This window comes from Geotrypetes seraphini, chromosome 6 (genome assembly GCF_902459505.1).
Source record: "Geotrypetes seraphini chromosome 6, aGeoSer1.1, whole genome shotgun sequence".
Lineage (NCBI taxonomy): Eukaryota > Metazoa > Chordata > Amphibia > Gymnophiona > Dermophiidae > Geotrypetes > Geotrypetes seraphini.
The window spans coordinates 140715333-140738921 of NC_047089.1; the positions used below are offsets into that span (position 1 = coordinate 140715333).

A 23589-nucleotide genomic window follows, 5' to 3' on the forward strand; every position below is an offset into this window, starting at 1 on the left:
ACATTTTGTTTCTGAGCTTCTCTGGATTTCTGCATCCTTTTCTGCACACGCAAATAGACAATAGTTTAGATAAAAAGAATTTCCTAGCATTGGTTCTAAACCTGTCCCCTTTCAATTTCTCTGAGTGGCCCCTTGTTCTATTGGTTCCCAATAGGCTGAAGAAATCTGTCCCTTTCTACCTTCTCTATGCCTTTCATGATCTTGAAAGTCTCTATCATGTGCTCCTCTGAGTCTCACCGCTTTTCCAGGGAGAAGAGCCCTAGCCTTTCTAACCTGTCTGCGTATGAAAGGTTCTCCATACCTTTTATCATTTTGTCCACTCTTCTCTGACCCTCTCAAGTCATCACCATGTCCTTACTTGAAGTACGGTGACCAATATTGGACACAGTACTCCAGATGTGGGCCCTATCGCGCGATACAGCGTATGATGACGTCCTATGTTGTAATATCCTTCTAATAATACCCAACATTCGGTTTGCTTTCTTTGAGGCTGCTGCACATTGTGCCGTTGATTTCATTGTTGTATCCACCAGCACACCCAAGTCTTTTTCAAGGTTGCTTTCCCCCTAGCACTGATCCCCCCATTTTGTAGCTGAACATTGGGTTTCTTCTTTCCTATATGCATGACCTTGCATTTCTCTAGTTTAGATAATTACTGTATGTTTCTGGCCCCAGTTGCTGAATACACCAGGAATGGGTGTCAGAAGCAGAAAGGGATCAATGGCATCGGGCACAATGGTTAAAGCCACTGGGTATCCTCAATGACATGGACGAGAAAAACTGCTATGGGCTAAATCAAAATGACTCAATGATGAAAAAAGGGAAACTTGCCAATTTAAAAAAGAAAGGGAAGTTCCTGACCAATACTTAAGCCTAAGAAGGCTTGTGAGCCATCAAAAAAAAGAAGAAGAAAACTTACAAAAGTGGGTAAAATAACACTAACACTGAAAGGAAAGGGAAGAAAAACTGTCTTGAAAGAGCAAATACAAGAAAAAAATTTTCCTTCAGGGAAAGGCACCACACGACAAAAACCATTGAAGACCAAAACAAGGCTGAGAGAAGTCACAAATAATACGTCTGCCTCTCACAATAGATAAGAAAAGACTGCTGGTCCTGTGCTCATGAGGCCAGTGGGATGCTGCCTTTGAATGTAAAAGGCATACATACACTTTTTCAGCGGCTACAATCCAAGGCTCCGGGGATATGTCATCCACTTGTGAGATTCACTTGGCCTGCTTATCCTGGAGAATATTTTTCTATTCAAGAAGGTTTTTGAGTACTTGTGAAACCAATGGATTGACCAATGGTAATTATTTGTCCATGTCACCTTTATTATATTGGGAAAACAATGCATTCTTTAAAATCTTATATTGCTGAATATAAAAACTACATCTAGACACAGAAATTAGAAGTCCATAGTAAGACTGCACTATGACTATCATGTGCAACTGTGATAACTGCTCTCAAAAAAAGATATAGTGGAACTGGAAAGAGATAGAAGGATTTTAAAGATGTTAGGGTTTTTCTACTTGAAAAAAATACTAGATAGCTAAAGAGAGATATGACTGAGGTTAATTGAAAAAATGTTTTATGTTTATCAAAACTTTAATATAGTGCATAATAGCCAAAAAGGATCTTAGCGGTTTACAATTGCACTGGGAAGGAGGCCTAAGACTCCAGATGACCCAGGCACCTAAGGCATTCCTCCAGCCGGCCTTACATCCAAAGGGTACAGGGGGTCAGGGCTTGGGGTGGGGATTTATGGGTATTGGCGTTGGAGCGGGTCATGGGTTCAGGGGGGCCTGCACACAGGAGGGGAGTGGGCAATCCCTCCAGCTTATTGCAGTTGGCGGGATGCTTTGGGAGTTCCAGCAGGAGGGAGTGGGCATCCCTCCTGCTTTGGGACTTCGAAGGGGGGTTTCGGCAGGAGAGAGTGGGTATCCCTCCTGCTGGTTGGGGGTGAGGGGGGAAGTCCCCTGATGCATAAACTTTATATAGCGCGTAATAGCCAAAAAGGATCTTAGCGGTTTATAATACACTGGGAAGGAGGCCTAAGACTCCAGTTGACTCAGGCACCTAAGACTCCTCCTATGGGTGTAGGGCATCCCTCCAGCTGGGCTTACATCCAAAGGTACAGGGGGTCAGGGCTTGAAGTGGGGATTTAGGGGTATTGTGGTTGGAACGGGTCATGGGTTCAGGGGGGCCTGCACACAGGAGGGAGTGGGCAATCCCAGCAGGAGGGAGTGGGCTTCCCTCCTGCTGTGGGACTTCAAAGGGGGGGTTTCGGGGTTATTGGCAGGAGAGAGTGGGGTATCCCTCCTGCCGGTTAGGGGGGGGGGGGGGAAAGTCCTCTGATGCAGCTGCTCAGCTGATCGCGGCAGGGGGTATTTTCCCCCAAACAGCTGATCCAGCAGGACTCCCCAGGAGCTGCCGGCTCAGCTGATAGGGAATAACTTCCTCTAAACGTGATCAGTTCATGGCTGCTGCGGCCTGACTTTAGGATCCCCTCAGCAGCATAACTAGGTGGATGAAATGTAGACCAGGATTTTCTAGGCCTACATTTAGCCTATCTTGACTGAATTTTGGTGCGATTCTGTAACCGGTGCTGTCGATGTGATTGACACATGATTGGTGGCCGCTTTTTAGGTGGCCACCAATAATAGGTGCCGTTTATAGAATCTGGCCCTTACTGGCATATTTAAGATAAATAAGAGATAAAACAAATTAACTTACTTTTAAGCAGGTGTTCTCCAAAGAGAGCAAGCATAATATTCTCACAAATGGGTGGACATCATCCAATGGGAGCCTGGTGCAGACATTGCCAAGTGCACTGTTTCTTTAAATCTTTGAGGCAAGTGCCTTCCTGCAGTGTCAGTGCACAGAAACAATAAAAGGCTAAGGAGCCAGTTAGGAGAGGTGGGTGGCTTGTGAGAATATATGCCTGCTGTCTTACAGAAAACACCTGCAACATAAAAGTATCTTCAATTTTTCTCACAAGGACAAGCAGGCATAATATTCTCACAAATATGGGCCCTCTAGCTGCCGAATCATGTCTCCTGTATAGTCATTCTAATATGAACATGAGTCTGGCGTAAAGAAAAAAAGGGCCAGTGGGAAGTTGGTGGTCAAGCATTGAATAAATTTTGTAGATTCTGCATGCCTGAATCAATTGTCTTGTCTTGGATTCTTTTCCAAACAATAATGAGTAGCAAAGGTGTGTATAAAGGACCATGTCACAGATTTGCAAATGTCTTCAACAGAAGCAGAGCGAAAATGAGCTACTGAAGCATGCCATGGGGTACACAATAATGGTGCAGTCACGTGCCCTTGAAGCATCACCCAGCCTGAGCATATGTGAAGAAGATACAATCTACTATCAAAGCTGATACATTTGATTACCGGGGGTACCTAGTCTGTTGGGATCACATGAGTCAGACAGCTGGGAGGATTTCCTATGTCACTCAATAACGATCTAAATAATAGTTCAAAGCTTGCTTGCAATCCAAAGTGTGGAGGGGTTGTTTCTCCAGGATGGTATGTAGCTTTGGAAAAAAGGCAGGTAACACTACAGACTGATTGATGGTTGGAATCCCAAGACTATTTTTGGAAGGAATTTTGGATGTGTGCGATGGACAATCCTGTCATGGTAGAAATCTGGTTGTAGGGTGGTCCAAAACAAGTACTTGAATCTCACTGACTCACCTAGCTGATTGTGTGTGCTATGGAAATACAACCTTGCAAGTGAGAAGCTTCAGAGAACAGTTAAGAAGTGGTCCAAAAGGAGTTTTCATAAAGACAATTAGTTCAATGTTCAAATTCCAAGCCACTGGTGGTGGTTTAATAGGAAGTTTGAATGAGGACTACCTGGTGATGCATGTTTTCAGAGTGTTCCCTATGGCACGCAACTCCAGAAGGTTGATATGGAGGTTGATTTCTGATGCTGTCCAGACTTCTTGTGCATGAAGACTGTCTGGGTGAGCTCCCCATCTGATCACAGAGACATCTGTGGTCAAAACTTTCTGATGCAGCGGGAGCCGGAATGGAAGACCCCAGGAGAGGTTGAGCAGGTTCATCCACCATTGAAGGGAGTGACATAAATTAGATGCCATATAAATGCAAGCAGAGAGGGAACCTGTGGCTTGAGACCACTAGGAAAACAGAGTCCAATGAGGGATTCTGAGATGCGGACACGCACATAGGGTTACATGGACTGTTGAAGCCATCTGACTCAGGAGGTGGAGCATCTGCCATGCAGAAATAGTGGTCAGATGATATACCTTGTGAGAAAGGTTGATCAGATCGACTGCTCTGTTGTGGGAGGAATGCATGGCCTTGTACCGTGTCCAACTGGGCTCCTATGAACTCTACGATCATAAGAACAGCCATACAGGGTAAGACGAATGGTCCATCTAGCCCAGTCTCCTGTTTCCAACAGTGGCCAATCTAGGTCATAGTACCTGACAGAAAGCCTAAATAGTTGCAACATTCTATGCTACTGATCCAGGGCCAGCAGTGGCTTCCCCCATGTCTGTCTCAATAGCAAACTATGGACTTTTTCTCCAGGAACTTGTCCAAATCTACTTAAACCTAGCTATGCTAACTGCTGTAACCACCTCCTTTGGCAATGAATTCCAAAGCTTAACTATTTTTTTTCCAAAGCTTAAATATTTCCTCCTATTTGTTTTTCAAATATTCCCATCTAGTTTCATGGAGGGGCATTTTCAATAGGATGTCTAGTCTGACTTTGGACATTTTGAGAAAAACGTCCAAAAATCAAGTTGAGAAAATTTCCATTTTCGAACCCGCAAGACATCTATCTTTATCTTTTTTAAATGGCCCAGCTAGATTGCAAGCAACTCAGCCATTAATCTCCTAGAGCTACTTGGACTAGTAGTCAATTATCCAAAGTCTCATCTAGAACCCCCAGGACAGAATGAGTCAGTACAGGTTTCAGGATACCCACAATGAATATGCATGAGATAGATTTGTGTACAATGGAGGTAGTGTGTGTAAATTTATCTCTTGCATATTCATTGTGGATATCTTGAAAACCTGACTGGCTGGGTGTGTCCGAGAACTGGGTTGTGAGCCCCTAACTTACAGTGAATGAATGGAACCATTGACTTAAATTCCTCAAATTAATTAAAACTCACAGTTCCAAACTTTCATAATAAAGCTACCTGATCATAAAGATGATTTGTCTTGTCCCGCTCTGCTGTAAGGACTTTGATGTTAGCCTGAATTTCTGACATGTGACGCTCATACTTTTCCAACATGGACTGCAGATCCTCCCGTTCTTTGAGGGTTTTCATTACTTCAAAATCATAATTTGAGGCCTGTAAGAAATATAACAAATATAAAATAAGTTCTCTCATGTCTTTAGTAAGACATTTCCTATTTGGTTTTATTTTATTATTGTAAATTTTCAAATCCAGATGAGTCCTTGGAAAGTGAGTTCACATTGTAAGCTAGAGGATTCAAGTGGAATCAACTAGTGATCAGCAAACATACTCTGGCTTTTACAAAGCTGCACTAGAGGTCTGAATATTGTATACTAGGCCCATGATCCATATTAAAGTCATTGTATATTGTCCGAGGTAATCTCCTTGCAAAGATGCACTCAAAAAAGCTGTTCATTATCCCCTCTTTTATTTGATATTGCTCTGAATCCTTTACTTCTGGCTGTTATGAGTAGTGCAGCTCTGTTAGGAATAAGGTTCCAGGGGGTAGAAGATAAAATCATGGCATACAATTTTCTTCTCTCACTAAGGTATTAAGATAGCTTCTACTCTAGAGAATACTATAAGTAGGAATGACGATTATCTGCAGATAATTGCTACCATCTTGGGTTGGTCTTCCCTGCATTTGATCTGGTAGGGTTGCCTGAAGATTACTAAAGATGGTTCTTGTCCCAAAGTCATCCTTGTGTTTCAAATTATCCTGATTCTCTTTGCCCCTCATTTTACAAGAAATTGGATCAGCTGTTCAGGGCCTTCCTATGGAAGAGCAAGCCCTCTAGGATAGAACTCCAAAAGCTGAAACTCCAGAGATTTGCAGGTGGCATGGGCTTTTCAGACCTCCAGAACTACATTTCTTTTACAACTGTGCCACAGTAGTTGGTGGACTTGCCACTTAACAGATGGGGTTTTTGGAGCAAATGTTATTTCACCCTGTGCCACTGCACTGTCAGTAGGCATAAAGGTTATACTACACCTGAAGGATTGTACACCTTTTACTGCTACCTTATAAGCCTTTTTGTCTTTTCAACAGTGCTTGGATCCTGAAAATCGCTGGTCTTTACACGCTCCCTTGTGGAGCACATAAGGATTGACAAGAAATCTATTTCTTGGAAGATCTGGCAGTAGTTGAATATCTGAACCACTGATCAGGTATTTGGTCCTACAACCTTTAAATCTTTTCAGGATTTACAGAGAGAATTTCAGCTACCTGTCACAAAATACTTCTCCTGGCTTTAATTGAAGCATGCTTTCCGGCACTGTTGGATTTAGAGAAGGATTGATCTCTAAGACACTTGGAAATCTGGGCTCAGATCTGTATGCAGGCTTGAAATTGTATAATGTGCTTCAAACACAGATGTCTACTAGGACGTGGAGTCTAGACAGCTGTTGGGAACAGGAATCCAATATGGAACTGGATATTGCAAAAAAAAAAAAAAAAAAATAGAGGAAGATATAGCTAGCTACACTTACTATGTCTCTTTCAGCATCCATTAGGCTAACCAGATATTTATTGTTGCATAGAGCCTATTTGACACCATATAAGCATTCTAAACTCAAGGATGTGGCTGATAATAGATGCTGGATGTGTAAATCAACAATTGGAACATTTTAACATATGCTACATACTTGCCTAAATTTACAGATTTTGGGCTGAAGTCTGGGATAGAGTTAAATAACTATTGCCCCTCTCAGAGAACTTAACCTATAAGATTTCAATCTGGAAGTCTGTGGCTCTGGAAGAATCATTACCCAAAAGGGGTACTCAGCTTTTTCTATTAGTTGTAGCACTTAAGGGAAGGGGGATGGGATTTGATATAATGCTTTTCTGTGGTTACAATCAATGCAGTTTACACATTACAAGTACTTAAAATGATTAGCAACTGGAAAGACACATCCTTTCTCACTAGAGCTCGATGGTGGAATTCAGTTTGTCTGTTTTGTAGATATGAGGAGGCAGATAAGAGAGCACTAAAATAAGGGTAAATGTAAGTGGGAACCATTGGATAATTATATTTCGAGAATGTAATTTTTGTTGATTGAATGGTGTCATGATGTTTGGTTATGGTTGCTGGTTTATATTAAATCTGAATAAAGAAAATTGAACTCATAAAATATAAACACACACATACACACTTTTACTAAGCTGTGGTACAGGTTTCTACTGCAGCCCAGAGCACTAAATGCTCTGACGCTCTTAGAATTCCTATGAGCATCAGAACAGCATCAGAGCATTTAGCACCCTGGGCCATGGCAGAAACCTCTAATATAGCTTAATAAAAGAGGTCTATAGTGCTGTGTGTCGGGAAGACTAAGTAACTTACCCCCTCCCTCCTTTACTAACGCATAGCATGGGTTTTAGCACTGGCAGCGGTGGTAACTGCTCAGATGCTCATAAGAATTCTATGAGCGACGGAGCAGTTACCACCGCTGCCGGTGCTAAAATCCGCGTTAGTAAAGGAGGGTGTTATTCATCTAAAGTGATTTTTAAAATAAAATTTGCAGCTTTGCCCATGTCAAGAAAGATCTTATTCTCTCCCTGGCAATGCTCCAGTTATTGCTGAGTATCGATGAAAAATCAGTTAGTTGAGTGTCACCAAGAAAAAATACACAAGACTCTCTAAAGGTTATACTATATTACTCTTGAAACAACAGGGATATTTATCTAAGGTTTTCTTCCAATGTAAAATTGGTACAGTTTTGCAATAATTCTTTTCTCATCGAAGATACTGAGATATTTCAACAGACAAAATGAACCAATTTTGCACTAAAGTATAACTGTAACAAATGTTCACAATCATTCTAAGGACTATGATGAACAGAGAATGATTAAAGAGCAGGAATTGCAGAGCAAAAAAAGAAAAAAAAAACACCCCAGGATTAAGTAAAGAAACAAAAAATGAGTTTAGAAAAAAAGATTGGTTGGTGTGTATTGGAGGGGGGGGGGGGGGAGGAGGGGGTGATTTTCCAAATTGTTTCCCCCTTTTCTCCAACCTGTTACTTTCTATCATCAACTGCAAATATAATCCAAAGAACCATAGTTGTCAAGGATTAAAAAGAAAGCCCGAGCAAAAAGTTCCATATCTGTCAGCAAGTTAAAGAGCATCCTACAAGTAGAGGAGGTTGGAGAATATCAAAGATGCTCCCCAAATCCTCCTACCCCACCCACTTGTATCACACTAGTAAGAGAAGCCACTAGTAAGTGTGTAAGTTTAGCACCCCAGCTTTCTTTGCACTCTGTGTGGCCACACCAGCTGCACATAGCTAGTTAAGGTCCTGAAGGATGCCTTCCATTTTTCATCTTATGGTGCACATTCAGCCATAGCCTCTAGTAAAGCAGAAAAGAAATTCCATTAAAAAAATAACAAAGATATAGAGGCATTATAATTTGATTGAGCATCAGTGTAAAACAGAATGCATGTATTTTCAGGAGCTTTTTATTAGAGGGAAGCTAATGATGATCGGCAGGCTGTATCATTGCACAAACACCTGTTCAATTATATTCTAGTAAAAGTGCCGATATAAAGATAGAAATCCATCCTGTACTGCAAGTGACATTAGCAGGGAGACAACAGAAAAGATTAAGTCTGTTTCCCAAGCTGAGTCCCCAGCCTCTTTCCCCAGTGAGATGGCAGGTGAGCAGCCCTAATATCAGAATAAGCAAATTACCATGGAGAAGGCACAGTATTTAATTTATGCTGAAATGAGGTGGAATGCCATTCCAGCATGTCTGGTGGCTCCAGAAGTGATGTCACTGCCCCTAATGTGTCCCCATCCAATGACTCTCCCGCAGTCCAGCTTCTCTTCCCTTCCCCAGTCAGCAATTTTAATCCCCCTGGTCTCTCAAACACCCCCCACTCACATACACCTTTTATGGTTAAAAACCAGGGGTGTCCAACCTGCGTCCCATGGGCCGCATGTGGCCCAACAAGGAGTTTTGTGCAGCCCAGCTTCTCCTTCCCTCCCTTCTGTGCCTTCCTCCGGCGGGTAGTTTTCTGGCCTGCTCCCTTGCTGCAGCTGTCTGCGGGCATCCTCGGCTCCTCGTGCTCGATCTATGGCTGTGTCAGAAGTGTCCCCTCTGACGTCACGACGTCAGAGAGAAGGCTTCTGAATCAGCCATGAATTGCGCGAGGAGTTGATGTCGCCCACGGATGACTGCAGAAAGGGAGCTGGCCAGAAAATAAACACTTGCCAGGAGGCACAGAAGGAAGGGAACGCTTCCAGCATAGGCGCGGATCGCCGACAGCTATAAAATAAATGCTTCCCGCACAGCCATGAATTGCGTCAGGAGCCAGCCACTATCGCCCACAGCTTTCACCAGAAAAACGATTGCAGCATGGGAGCCAGACAGAAGGTAAATACCTGCCAGAGGGAGGCACAGAAGGGAGGGAGGGAGGGAGGGAAAAGGTCATGTTGGGACTGAAGAGGGAGGGAGCACAAACTTTGGACAAATGATGGAGGAAGGGCACATGAGCCATAGGATTGAAGAATGGAGGGAGGGAACAGTAAGGGAGAATTGGGTGTCTGAGAAAGGGAAAGAGGTGGTGCACATGGAGAGATGAAGAAAGAGGAGAACTTTTGGGCAGAGAGAGAAGGGAGGGAGAAAGCGCAAATTATTGGACATGGTGGTGGGAGAGGAGTGAAGTAGAGATAGAGAACATGCTGGGCCAAGGAAGCCTCCTAGGTTGTTGGTTTTTTTTTATTTTAAAGTACAGAGGGGGAGGGTATTAAAAGAAGTGGCAGATTAGGCATGGGGGGAGAGCTTATGGGGCCAAAAACAGAAGACAGAGAGAGAGATGATGGGCAATGGTATGAAGGGAGAGAAGTTGGACCTGGGGTGGTGTGGAGGAAGAGAGAGACACTTGAAGGGAGAACTTTTGGGAAGAGAGAGGGAGAAATGGTGGACTGGGGGAGGGAGGGAGGCAGGCAGGCACGGGGAGAGATGGGGTGGGGGGCAGTTGGGAAGAGAAAGGGAGAGAAGTTGGATCTGGATATATTTTAAGCCTGTGGATGGAAGGCAGAGAGATGCAGCATCTCTCTTTTTTTCCTCCATTTCATTGTTCAGCATCAAGGGGGGAGGGATGAAGAAAAACAGAAAAGAGAGGGAGCAAAATGTTGGACCATGGGGATAGAGGAGGAGAGATGGACCCATGGGAGGGCAGGAAGGATGAGATCTGGGATAAGAAAGGGGATGTAAAGAAAGGGACATAAGAGTTAGAGCCTGACCAGTGGAGAGAGGGAGGGGGATTCTGAAAGTGGTGAGCCATGTGGATGAGTTCATAAGGGATATGACAAGATGAGTGAGAGCAGTGAGTACAGTGGTAGAAATGTGGTAATGGGAAGAACATAAGAATTGCCGCTGCTGGGTCAGACCAGTGGTCCATCGTACCCAGCAGTCCCCTCAAGCGGCGGCCCTTAGGTCAAAGACCAGTGCCCTAACTGAGACTAGCCTTACCTGAGTACATTCTGGTTCTGGAGTAAATAGAAAGAAATAGGAGGCTGGGAAAGCAGGGAAATGGGAGAGCTAGGGTCTGAGAGAAGATGGAGAATTGAGAGGTAGCTGAACATTTAAAAAGAAGAAGAGTGAAAAAGAAGGCAAGATTTGAGTAGACAGAGGCAAAAAAGAAAATAAAAAGATAAGAAAACTGAAAGGGAAAAGGAGACAGGCATAAGGAAGTAATGGAACAGTATTGAGAAGAGGAGAAAAACTGGACAGCAGACACTGGAAAAGGAATTGGTAGAAGATAGACAAAAAGCAGAAAGAGAAACTGGGACCAAGATGATGGAAAAACAAAATATCCAGACAAGGTAGAAAAAATTGTTTTATTTTGAATTTATTAACTGGAATATGTTAGCTTTGGGATATGTGCATCACAATTATTTTTGTATTCAGTGGCATAGTCATATACAGCTGATTTGGGGGAGGGACTGGAGCCCAAAATTAGTGGATGAGCACCAAAGTTTCTTCCTGCCTGAGTGCAAATTCTTGAGCTATTGGGGATTCCCAAGCCCTGCCACCTGAAGACATCTTCCTCCAGTCTGGCAACCCAAAATCACCAAGCTTTGCAGCCAATGGCTATATCCTCAAGCTGCCACTGCTTTCATACATGCATGAAAGCCAAGGTGGGGGGGAGGGGGGCAGGGAGGAGGGAAGGCAGCAGCTCTGCAGCAGCTGCAGAACTTGGGAAGTTGGAGGGGAGGAGGTGGCCGTCAGTTGGTGAGGCTTGGGGATCCCTACTAGTTACAGCCTAAGCTCAAAGTGGAAGGCCCAAAAAAAGCAGTAATATTTACCCTGACTGAATGATCCTCCACATGCGCCGCTAACAGCTGATTCAGCATCCCCGCTCAGATAAGGCTCACCGTAGCTGTAATAAAGTGAATGGGAAAACCAGGAGCGCACATCCCTGCTCATCAGAGTGGGGATGCGGAAGCCTGTGGCTGCTCCCACTGTCAGCAGTGCACATGGAGGCTCTCTCAGTCAGGGTACTACTACTTTTTTGGGTTCCTCTCCACAGTGTCCCTTTAATGAAGGTTTATTATTAGATACGTACATCTTCTCTATTAGTGATTGCAAATTTGGGACCTGGTCAGCCTTTTTTTTTGCTCATCAGTTAGTGTTAGTGTTTGTGCAGCTCCCCCCCAAAATTTTCATCATCCAATGCGGCCCAAGGAAACCAAAAGGTTGGACACCCCTGGGTTAAACGATTTTTATTGATGACTTCATAACAAAACAACAATAAAGAAAATACAATGTTGCATCTCTGGTCATCCATTTTCATATTTGTGTACCCATCTACCCCAAACTGTTCCCCTCCCCCTTCCAAACCAATTGCAAAATAACCCCCCTGGGTAAATACCTCCAAACCCCCTAAACCCAATCCTCTCCCTTCACAACTCATTACACAATAAACTTCAACCTTTTGGAGATAAGATACTTAAGTATGGTTCCCACACTTTCATAAAGATGCAGTTCTTCTTTCGAGAACCCTTGGCTTCTTTGGCTTCTCAACGCACCAAGGTGTGGAGGGATGCCTGCCAATGTCAAAAGTTAGGGGGGTCCGATGTAGTCCAATGCTGCAAAATATATTTCTGGTCACTAAACACATTTTATGTCATAGTAATCTAGATTCTTTAATATGGGTATCAAAAGTACATCGGCTTGTTAACTGGGAGTCAATTCAAGATGGCATCTCATTAGTGGTAGCGCTGTGAGGGGCTCCGTTTTGAAAAACTTTTTCCTCGAGCTAGAGTGCTCTAAAACATTGTCAGAGATGGGTAAGAGAAAGGGGAAAGTTAGAACTTACCCTTCTGAGTCCTCTCCACTTTCCCTTTCCACCATTGACAAGTTTGTAGTCCACACAGCGCGACTCACCGGAGCGGGTGCAGGCGCAGAGGCGGCCCTACCCGAGCTCACATCACTCTGAGCCTGGAGGAGAAACTCCCGCCCTCTGACCCAGGCATGGGATCATGCCCAGAGCAACTGATGAGCCTGCGGGGATTGAATTACTCTGCAGTCTTTTCACCATCAGAACGGGATAATCTGAGTGCGGCAGGAGTGGTCAGTGAGCTAGGAAACAATATGGGAGCAGATTCTGTGCTTCCCTTGGAGCTTGAAGGTGCTGTGGGAGGAGTAGAACAACCCCGAGAGAGCTCCAGGACTGAGACTTTGGATCATCAGCAGGATATTGGTAAACAGCTCTTTACATCTATGGCCAAACCCTCCCATGTTACATTAGACTCTATCTGGGATGCTGTAGCATGCTTGGAGAAGATTTTCATATGGAACAATTCTTTGCAAGACTGTAAAACACGTATTGTCATCCAGGAGGCAAAGAATTTTGAGATTGAGAAGGGTCTGGAGGAAGCTCAACGAGATCTTAGAGAGATAAAATCTTATACTAAAGGGTATGCTAGATTGAGAAGTAAAGTAGAAAAAATTGAGAATTATACCCGAAGGTTGAATCTGCGTTTTGTCAACTTTCCTCAATCCAAGAATATAGCTCCCATTGAACTGCTTAGGAAATATCCGATGGAAATTCTGGGGGTTCCGTTCCGTTTTCGCGAGTCTATTTTTGCCAGGGGAAAAAAAAATAGATGCATGTCCAGGAAGATCTTACTATGGACAATATTACACAAATGTTAGATACGTCGTTAGAAGAGAAGTGTGTAAGAACTACTCTCCTAGTTACATTTGTATTTAAGTCTGATAAGGACTGGGTGATGAGATTGTTTTTTTTGTAATTCTGATAAATTGTTTTGGGGAGGAAAAGTATGGGTATTTCCTGATGTCTGTGTAGATATACAGGAAAAAAGGAAGCAATTCCTGATGTTACATCCCCCGGTGTTATCCCTGGGAGCACATTTCTTTTTACGTTTTCCTTTAAATGTCTGATTCAATTTGAATCAAATAGGTATCTTTTCTTTGATTCCAAACAATTAAAGGCTTTTCTTGGAAATAAGCGTAAAATACAGGTTCAGATTCCGGGTCCAAGGGAAGAAACTGAAAAGTAGTCTATAGGAAAAGAAAAATGTATAGATAATGAGACATCACTTATTTTGTATTGGGTACCTGATACCAGTTTTAATTTGTGCCAGATACCTGTTTTAATTTGTGCCTTTTTTTCTTCATGCTCTCCCTCCTATTAAGTTGAGGACTTATAGAGAAATCAGCTAAGGAAATTTACCTGATGTTAATCTATGTAAGGAATAATTATTTTGATGTACCATTTTGCTAGTATAGCTATTTGATTTCTGTTTCTTAATGCATGTATATGCTGTAAGTTCAATTAAAATTGAATAAATAAATAATTTTTTTAAAAAAAGCACATTATTCCACTGTTTCCTGAAGGGAAGACCGAACCACCCAGCACTTAAAACATACAATATCTTTCCAAAAACCTTGAATTTGGTCACACCACCAGAACATAAGTCCCAGCGTCCTGTTTGCTTGACCACATTTCACACACTGCCCAGCAGGCAACCCTCCACAGTAAAAGTACTACAGTGCTTGCTTTTGTGAAAGATAAGCCTGATACAACACTCTATAGTAGCATTCCTGCAGAGAAGCACTCATCCAATGGTCCCACAGATTCCCTCACAGGTTTTTTGTTTCTGATGTATCTAAAAAAATTGCTATGAGTTTTGGCCTCTTTTGCAAGTTTCTCTTCATATTCTCTCTTAGCTGTCTTTATCAATGCTTTGCATCTAACTTGCCAGTGCTTGTGTTTCTTCTTATTTTCTTCATTCAGATACTTTTTCCATTTTAAAGGATGTTTTCTTGGCTTCGATAGCCTCTTTCACTTCATCTTTTAACCACGCCGGCTCTCATTTCCTCTTCTTTCCACCTTTGCTGATAAGCGAAATACATCTGGTCTGGGCTTCCACGATGGTATTTTTAAATAACATCCATGCCGGGTTTACAGTCCTAACCTTTCCAACTGATCCTTTTAGCTTCTTTTTAACCATTTTCCTCATTTTATCATAGTTGCTCTTTCGAAAATTAAACGCCCCTACAGTAGATTTCTTTTGCAATGTTACTCCCGATTACAGCTCAAATTTAAGAACATAAGAATATAAGCAGGTCCATCCTGCCCGGCAGTCCGCTCCCGCGGCGGCCCCAAACAGGTCACGACCTGTCTGAATCACCAGAAGGGGCTCCCTTGCCACCTTGGTTTCTCATTGAAGTCCTATCTTCCAATCGAAGTCCTAACCCTCCGGTCTTGCACATGCACGACCTGGTTGGGTTTCTATACTTATTACCTGGTTAGCTTTCTATATTTGTGTTACATCCCAGCTCCTCCCTCAGTATCCCACGATCCCTTTATCCCTCAGGAATCCGTCCAATCCCTGTTTGAATCCCTGTACCGTACTCTGCCTGATCACTTCCTCCGGTAGCGCATTCCAAGTGTCCACGACCCTTTGGGTGAAAATAAACTTCCTTGCATTTGTTTTGAAACTATCTCCCTTCAGTTTCTCCGAATGCCCCCTCGTACTTGTTGTCCCCTTCAGTCTGAAGAATCTGTCCCTATCCACCCTCTCTATGCCCCTCATGATCTTGAAGGTCTCTATCATATCTCCCCTGAGCCTCCTTTTTTCCAGAGAGAAGAGCCCCAGCCTATCCAACCTCTCGGCGTATGGGCAGTGTTCCAGCCCTTTTACCAGTTTCGTTGCTCTCCTTTGGACTCTCTCAAGTACCGCCATGTCCTTCTTGAGGTGCGGCGACCAATACTGAACGCAGTATTCCAGATGTGGACGCACCATCGCTCGATACAATGGCATGATGACTTCCCGCGTCCTGGTTGTTATGCCCCTCTTTATGATGCCCAGCATCCTGTTGGCTTTTTTTCGAGGCTGCTGCGCACTGCGCCGATGGCTTCAGTGATGCATCCACCAGCACACCCAAGTCTCTCTCAAGTCTGCTGTCTCCCAACAATGCCCCCCCCCCCAATTTGTAGTTGAACAACGGGTTATTTTTACCTATATACATGACCTTGCATTTTTCCACGTTAAAGCGCATTTGCCATTTGTTTGCCCAGTCTTCCAGCTTGTCCAGGTCCGTTTGCAGGTCCTCACACTCCTCCCTGGACCTAACTCTGCTGCACAGTTTGGTATCGTCTGCAAATTTTATAACCTCGCACTTTGCCTCCTTTTCCAGGTCATTGATAAATATGTTGAAGAGCAACGGCCCCAGCACCGATCCCTGTGGCACACCGCTCATGACTCCCCGCCAGTCAGAATATTGGCCCTTCACTCCGACCCTCTGCAGTCTACCCGACAACCAGTGCTCGATCCATCTGTGCACATCCCTTCCCACCCCGTGGTTCCACAGCTTCCTAAGCAGCCTTTCATGTTGCACCTTGTCGAAAGCCTTTTGGAAAATCGAGGTAAATGATGTCGATGGTTCCCCATTGTCCACCCCGACTGCTTATTCCCTCAAAGAAGTACATGAAGGTTCGTTAAGCACGACCTTCCCTTACAGAATCCGTGCTGGCTTGTTCTCAGTAGGCCATTTCTCTCAATGTGCTCGCATATGCCGTCCTTGATCATAGCTTCCACCATCTTCCCTATAATTGAAGTCAGACTCACCGGCCTGTAGTTCCCGGGTCACCCATCGATCCCTTCTTGAAGATAGGTGTGACATTCGCCAATTTCAGTCCTCTGGTACCATCTCCAGTTTTCAAGGATAGTTGCAAACATGCTGGATTGTGCCGCCTATTTCTTGTCTTAGTTTCCTTCAGAACCCTTGGGTGGATCCCGTCCGGACCCGGTGATTTACCGCATTTTAACCTGTCTATCTGTTTGAGGACATCCTCCTTACTTACCTCTATGTGCTCCAATTTTTCAGCCTGTTCCCCACTCATGAGCTCCTCTGAGTCCGGTATATTAGATGTGTCTTCTCTCGTGACGACCGATGAGCACGTGTTCAACCTCTCAGCTACCTCTCTATCCTCCTTAATCACTCCCTTCCTATCCCCATCGTCCAACGGCCCTACCTCCTCTCTCGTGTCTTGGCCCCTGGGAGACAAGTCACTAGCCGGTCCTCCCTTCCTCCAGCTACGTGACTATCTACCTCTCTCAAGATCGAGTCTCCCACCACAATAGCAGACTTCCCTTTCCTCAGCAACCTCCTCTGTCTCAGGTCCGTGTCCTCGGTGTAGTGCGGTGTCTCTCCCTCGGGGTCTCGGTGAGTCACGGTCTCCTCCTCTTGTGTGGTTCCTCCGCTAGGTCCTTCCCCGGTGTCGCCTTGTGGATCCTGGGTCTCGTCTGCCGACATCCGTCTGTGCAGCTGCTGGTCCTGTCCCTCCACCTTCCTATAGGCCTCCTCGATGAATCTCTCGAGGTCCCTCACCTGGTCCACAATGAGGCCTGCTCCGTCTGTGTCCTTGGTTGACCAGCTCGTCTCCTCTGCGTTGCGCAGTCCCTCCAGTTCCTGGACCTTGACCCTCAATCTGCCGACCTCCATCCTCAGGCTTTCCAGTTCCTGACACCGACTGCATATGTATGCCCGCCTCCCGGAGGGGAGGTAGTCATACATATGACACTCGACGCAGTAAACTGGGTAGCTCTGCTGGGTTCCTGCAGCCTCCATTTCTTTCTCCTTGCTCATATGGTCCCTCGGTGGTTGAGAGTGGTTTCCGGAGTGCAGCTAGCTGAAGAGTAGAGAGAGAGAGAGAGAGAAGAATGAGAAGCTGAAAGGGTAGAGAGAGAGAGAGAAGAATGAGAAGCTGAAAGGGTAGAGAAAGAAGAATGTGGAGAGAAGAAAAAGGTTTGTTTGTTTGTTTTTTTTTAGGTTAAAGTTAGGTTTGCTGCTGGGCTGCCTGGGCTCCTTCTCAAGACTCCTTCGCAAAGGCGCTCTCACTAAGGCGAGCGCCTTTGCCGCTCGCCTTCGCCGTGCGCCGAATGGCTGGGCGCCGTTGGCTCCCTTCCTCTTAAAGGGGAGCCCGGGCCGATGCGACCTGTGACGCGCGGGGGTGGGCGGAGCTAACTCTCGCCGCGACCCCGATTTGCCTGCCTCCTTAGTCCTCCTCCCTTCAGCGTCCCCGGCTCACCTCTTCTCAGCCTCCCCGCCTGGAACTAAAAGAAGAAAAAAAAAATAAACAAACAGCTAAAAGAAGCGCCGCTGCAGTTCGCCTCGTGTCCCGGCTCCCTTCCTCTTAAAGGGGAGCCCGGGCCAATGCGACCTGTTACGCGCGGGGGTGGGCGGAGCTAACTCTCGCCGCGACCCCGATTTGCCTACCTCCTTAGTCCTCCTCCCTTCAGCGTCCCCGGTTCACCTCTCCTCAGCCTCCCTGCCTGGAACTAAAAGAAGAAAAAAAAAAATAAACAAACAGCTAAAAGAAGCACCGCTGCAGTTCGCCTCGTGTCCCAGCTCCCTTCCTCTTAAAGGGGAGCCCGGGCCAATGCGACCTGTGACGCGTGGGGGTGGGCGGAGCTAACTCTTGCCGCGACCCCAATTTGCCTGCCTCCTTAGTCCTCCTCCCTTCAGCGTCCCCGGCTCACCTCTCCTCAGCCTCCCCGCCTGGAACTAAAAGAAGAAAAAAAAATAAACAAACAGCTAAAAGAAGCGCCGCTGCAGTTCTCCTTGTGTCCCGGCTCCCTTCCTCTTAAAGGGGAGCCCGGGCCGATGCGACCTGTGACGCGCGGGGGTGGGCGGAGCTAATTCTCGCCGCGACCCCGATTTGCCTGCCTCCTTAGTCCTCCTCCCTTCAGCGTCCCCGGCTCACCTCTCCTCAGCCTCCCTGAATAGAAGGGTTTTTATTTCTTTTTGAAGGTTTTGCAGTATGTGGTCGATGTCAATTGGTTGTAGGGTTGGGGGTCGAGTGTTGCAGCTCGAATGGCTAGGAGGTTGTCGAACAGTTTTTTTCTTTTGACGTTTTTGGTTGGAGGGTGTGTGAATGGTGCGTGAGTTATCCTATGTCTGTTTGAAGTGGATTGAATTATTTAGCTGAAGAAATTAGTTACCCCCTCATCCCACACACATTAATTCTCTTCCATTTATGTTCCCATTATAAAAAACACTGATAAGTTCCCAGAAAAAAAATACATTAAAATAAGAAGTGAAAACAAAGGCCCCTACAGATGAGAACATAACATAAGAATAGCCTAACTGGGTCAGACCAATGGTCCATCATGCCCAGTAGCCCATTCTCATGGTAGCCAATCCAGGATACTAATACCTGGTCAAAACCCAAAGAGTAGCAACATTCCATGCTACCGATCCAGGGCAAGCAGACACTTCCCCCATGTCTTAATAACAGATTATGGACTTTTCCTCCAGGAATTTGTCCAAATCTTTCTTAAAACCAGCTACACTATCTGCTTTTACCATAACTTCTGGCCACTTCATTTTTAAGTTTAGATCTTTCCTTTCAAACAGAGATCTTGCTAGATGTCAAATACAGCACAAGGTAACTTCACATGGACTTAGCTGTGCAGGAAATGTGAATCTCCTCATGCACCCACCATATAGTGCAAAAATGTGCAAAGGTCTGTTTTTTTTCTTTCGATCACTACATAGCCTAATGCCACACAAGCAGCGCTGTTACAAACATATTCTGTAGGTCAATGCTAAGGATAACAAAGTTTCCTTCCTTGGACCAGAAGGAGATACTGATAAACCACTGGAAGAGATCCCAACACAACACCCAAAGACCCACTCAGTGTGTGAACCAATTGAGTGGAGTGGACTAACTGGGGGGTGGAAATGGGCCCGGAGTTTGCTCAGCAGAATTTCCCAGACCACCTCTTCCTCTCAACACATTGACACGCTGCCACCACCACCACTAGAAACACCTCACTGGGTAGGCCAGCTATGCTATAAACTTTATAAAACACATTATTATATTTTCTTATAAAGCACATATTTTAACTGAACTCTCTGACATCCTCAGCCTTTCCATTCACAAAAATAGAAGGAAGAAAAGTTCCCATTTCCTGCTGTTTCATGTCCCCGGCCTATACAATATTTTTTTTCTGCAGACCCTTCAAAAGTCTGACCAAATCCTCGTTTCACTTGCATTATAAAGTACTGAGGATGCCATCCTCTCCCCAATCCCAGGTCCTAAAGTCTAAGACAGTAGCGCAAAACTAATGCTGCCAGATTCAGGAAAAAAAATTTCGATTCGATTCAGCCTATTGAATTGGTTTTTCAATTCGATTTTCCTGCCCAGTTGGGTGATTTTTTTCAAAACTCCTGGTGGGTTTTATAGCTTTTTCACCCCCTTTGGCTTCTCCTAACCACACTGGCGCTGTGGTGTAAATAAAATAAAGAAACAAAAAGGACTTTTCCTCTCTCTGTTAAATCCTAGCTCACGTTTGCAGTCCAACACCAGCTCTGTCAGGATACACATTTCAAATCTGACATATTATAATCACAAAACAGAAAATAAAATTAATTTTTCTACCATTTGTTGTCTGGTTATATTTCAAATCTTGTTGGTCCAAGGCTCTGGTTTTCTTCTGATAACTTGCTTGCCAGGGTCTCCTTCTTTCTTCTTTCTGCGTGCTAACCATCCATCTGCCAACTCTGTCCTCCCTTTCCATTTCCCTTCCCTGCCCAGGAAGTCTGGTATCTTTCCTTTTTTTCATCTCCCTCCACAGATCCACCTTTTCTTAACTACCCTTTCATCCGGCATCTCTCCCTCCTTCCCCCACCACCCCAGAGTCCACCATCTCTCCCTTTCTTTTCCCAATTACTCTCCTATCCAGTATCTCTATCCCTCCTCCACACCATCCCTTGTGTCCAATTTCTCTCCCTTTCAGTTCCTTCCCTCCCTAAATCTCATGGTCCATCATTTCTCTCCCTCTCCTCTATTTTCAGACCCATTATTTCTTCATCCCCCCCCCCCAAAGTTTGGCATATGCACGTCTCTTTGAACACCCCCCTTCCCTCCGTGTACTTCTAAACCAGGGTCCCCCCCAAAGGCCTGTCCCCCCTTAAAGGTCTGCCTGTCCCCCTTGAAGGCCTGTCCCTCCCCCTTGTAGGCCTGTCCCTCCCCCTTGTAGGCCTGTCCCCCCACCTTGAAGACCTGCCTGCCTGTCCCCCCCTTGAAGGCCTGTCCCCCCCTTGAAGGCCTGCACCCCCCTGAAGGCCTGTCCCCCCCTTGAAGGCCTGTCCCCCCCTTGAAGGCCTGTCCCCCCCTTGAAGGTCTGCACCCCCCCTGAAGTCCTGCACCCCCCCTGAAGGCCTGCACCCCCCCTGAAGGCCTGCACCCCCCCTGAAGGCCTGTCCCACCCCTTGTAGGCCTGCCCACCCCCTTGTAGACCTGTCCCCCTTTGTAGACCTGTCCCCCCCTTGAAGGCCTGCCTGCCCCCCCCTTGAAGGCCTGTCCCTCCCCCTTGAAGGTCTGCACACCCCCCCGAAGGCCTGTCCCCCCCCCTTGAAGGCCTGCCTGCCTTTCACCCCCCTCCCCCTTGAATGCCTGCCTGCCTGACGTCAGAGGAGGGGCGGGACCGTGGCGCAGGAAGCAGCGCCCAAGCAGCTCAGGGATAGCTGACCTCGCGATCCTGCTGCTTGCTGCTTCACAGGTGGTGCAGGAAGGTCAGTGGGGCGAGCGGTCCTTCGGGGGTGTGGGGGGACTGAACGGCATGGCCGGGAGCACCCCTTCAGGGCTGGCACCCGGGGCGGACCGCCCCTCCCGCCCCCCCCCCCCCCCCCTTGGTACGCCACTGCCTGTACTATGTCCTGCAAAATTATAGAAGGCCTAGTAGCCAAACTCCTCAACAACTACATAGATGACCACAACCTACTCCACCCCATGCAATCAGGCTTCAGAACAAATTTCAGTACAGAGACACTACTAGGCTCCCTTATGGATACCGTCAGACAACACCTTAGTACAGGGAAAAAAATGCTTCTCATACAACTGGACCTAACTGCGGCATTCGACTTAGTGGATCACAACATCCTTCTACAGATCTTAGACGCAATAGGCATCTCAGATAAAGTATACTCTTGGTTTGAAGGATTCCTAAAACTCAGAACCTACAGTGTAAAATCAACAAAGAAAAGTCAGAATCCCTGGTCAAACCCTGCGGCGTACCACAAGGATCTCCCACTATCCCCCACCCTCTTCAATCTCTACACTGCTTCTCTAGGAACGCATCTGGACAATCTGGGCATAACCACTTATAGTTATGCTGATGACATCACCATCCTCATCCCATACGATCATTCTAAACCTACCATGACAGACAAACTTCACCAAACACTTGAAACAGTCACAACCTGGATGAAAAATCACAAACTTAAACTCAACCAAGACAAAACAAAATTCATCCTTCTCGAAAATGACAAGATCCCAAACCACAACCAACTTAGACATAAACGCAATCAAATACCCCATCCAAACCACCATAAAACTACTCGGCATGACCATAGACAGATGCTGCACTATGCAACCGCAAATAAATAAAACAATTCAGAAATCATTCGCAGTCATGAGAAATCTGAGACAAGTCCGAAAATTCTTTGAAAGAACACAATTCCAACTTATAGTACAATCCCTAATACTAGGTATATTGGACTACTGCAACATCCTCTTCCTTCCTTGCCCTGCAACTACGATCAAACAACTCCAAACATCCAAAATACAGCATTGAGACTCATCTACTCATTGAAAAAACATGACCACATCACTGAAGCCTTCATCAACTCACACTGGCTTCCATCCAAGAAAGAATCCAATTCAATTCTACTGCATTACTATTTAAAACCCTACACGGAGACAGCCCATCATACTTGAACAATCGCCTCATCCAAGCACCCACTACAAGACACAGAAAAACGCACTCCCCATTCATACCCCACCCCCAATCAAGGAAGTAAAAGAACAAAACTACACGACGGGCCCTCCTAGCCACCCAAGCCGCAAGGCTGGACAACAAGATCTCCAACCTCTTGATGACCACCCCAGACTATAAGACGTTCAGAAAAGAATTAAAAACCACATTTTCAAGAAATTCCTGAAGCAGCAATAACATCACGACCGTTTAATAACTCTAAAACTGACATTTGACCTACCCATTACTGCACGAATAATAACAAAAGAACTTCCACTATGACCACCTATTACTCTTTCACAAACCACCTCACCCTCAACAACCCGCTAAATGTTTATAAGATCTACAACTTACCTCTCTTGCTAATCATTGTAACTCTGTTTTTTTTAAATTAACCTTTTGTAATCCGCCTTGAACCGCAAAGGTAAGGCGAATAGAAATCCCTAATGTAATGTAATGTATGTAATTCCACTAAGGACCATATCTAAAATAGCACCCCTTCTTGTCTGTTCCCAGACCAGTTGTCCAAGAAGCAGTCATTTATGACATCTAGGAATTTTACCTCCCTAGCACTCCCCAATGTAACATTTAACCAGTCAATGTTGGGGTAATTGAAATCACTACTAAATTAGAAGGAGAGAAAGTACGATTACCATATATTGAGTATATGTCATGCAGAATGTTTATTTTATTTGATTCAATTTTCTCTAACATATAGCGCAACCCCCCCCCCCCTCCAATTTGATCTACTCTATCCTTGTGATATAATTTGCACCCCGGTAACACAGTATCCCATTGATTGTCCTCCTTCCACCAAGTCTCCGAGATGCCTATTATATCTATCTCATCATTCAGGGCTATATACTCTAACTCTCCTATTTTATTTTTTAGGTTTCTAGCATTTGTATACAAACACTTCAAATTGTGTTTTTTCTTTGCAGCTAGAGGCTGCTGAGAAGACAGGGAAAATTTGAGTCTTTTACTCTGTCTTCCTCTTAAACTCTCTTGGCTTTATTTCACCATTATTGGAACTCTGCACCGGGACTCCCTAAATATCCTGTTTCAATAGAAT

The 23589-nt window shown here is 45.1% G+C and overlaps 1 protein-coding gene across 1 annotated transcript in view; it reads right to left on the reverse strand.

Annotated features, from left to right (window-relative positions):
- Positions 1-23589, reverse strand: part of TSGA10 (testis specific 10) — a 418936-nt gene that overhangs the window by 286651 nt on the left and 108696 nt on the right. Inside the window, 1 exon segment of the mRNA XM_033947421.1 lies at positions 5181-5336. Coding sequence (XP_033803312.1) covers positions 5181-5336 — 156 coding nt within the window.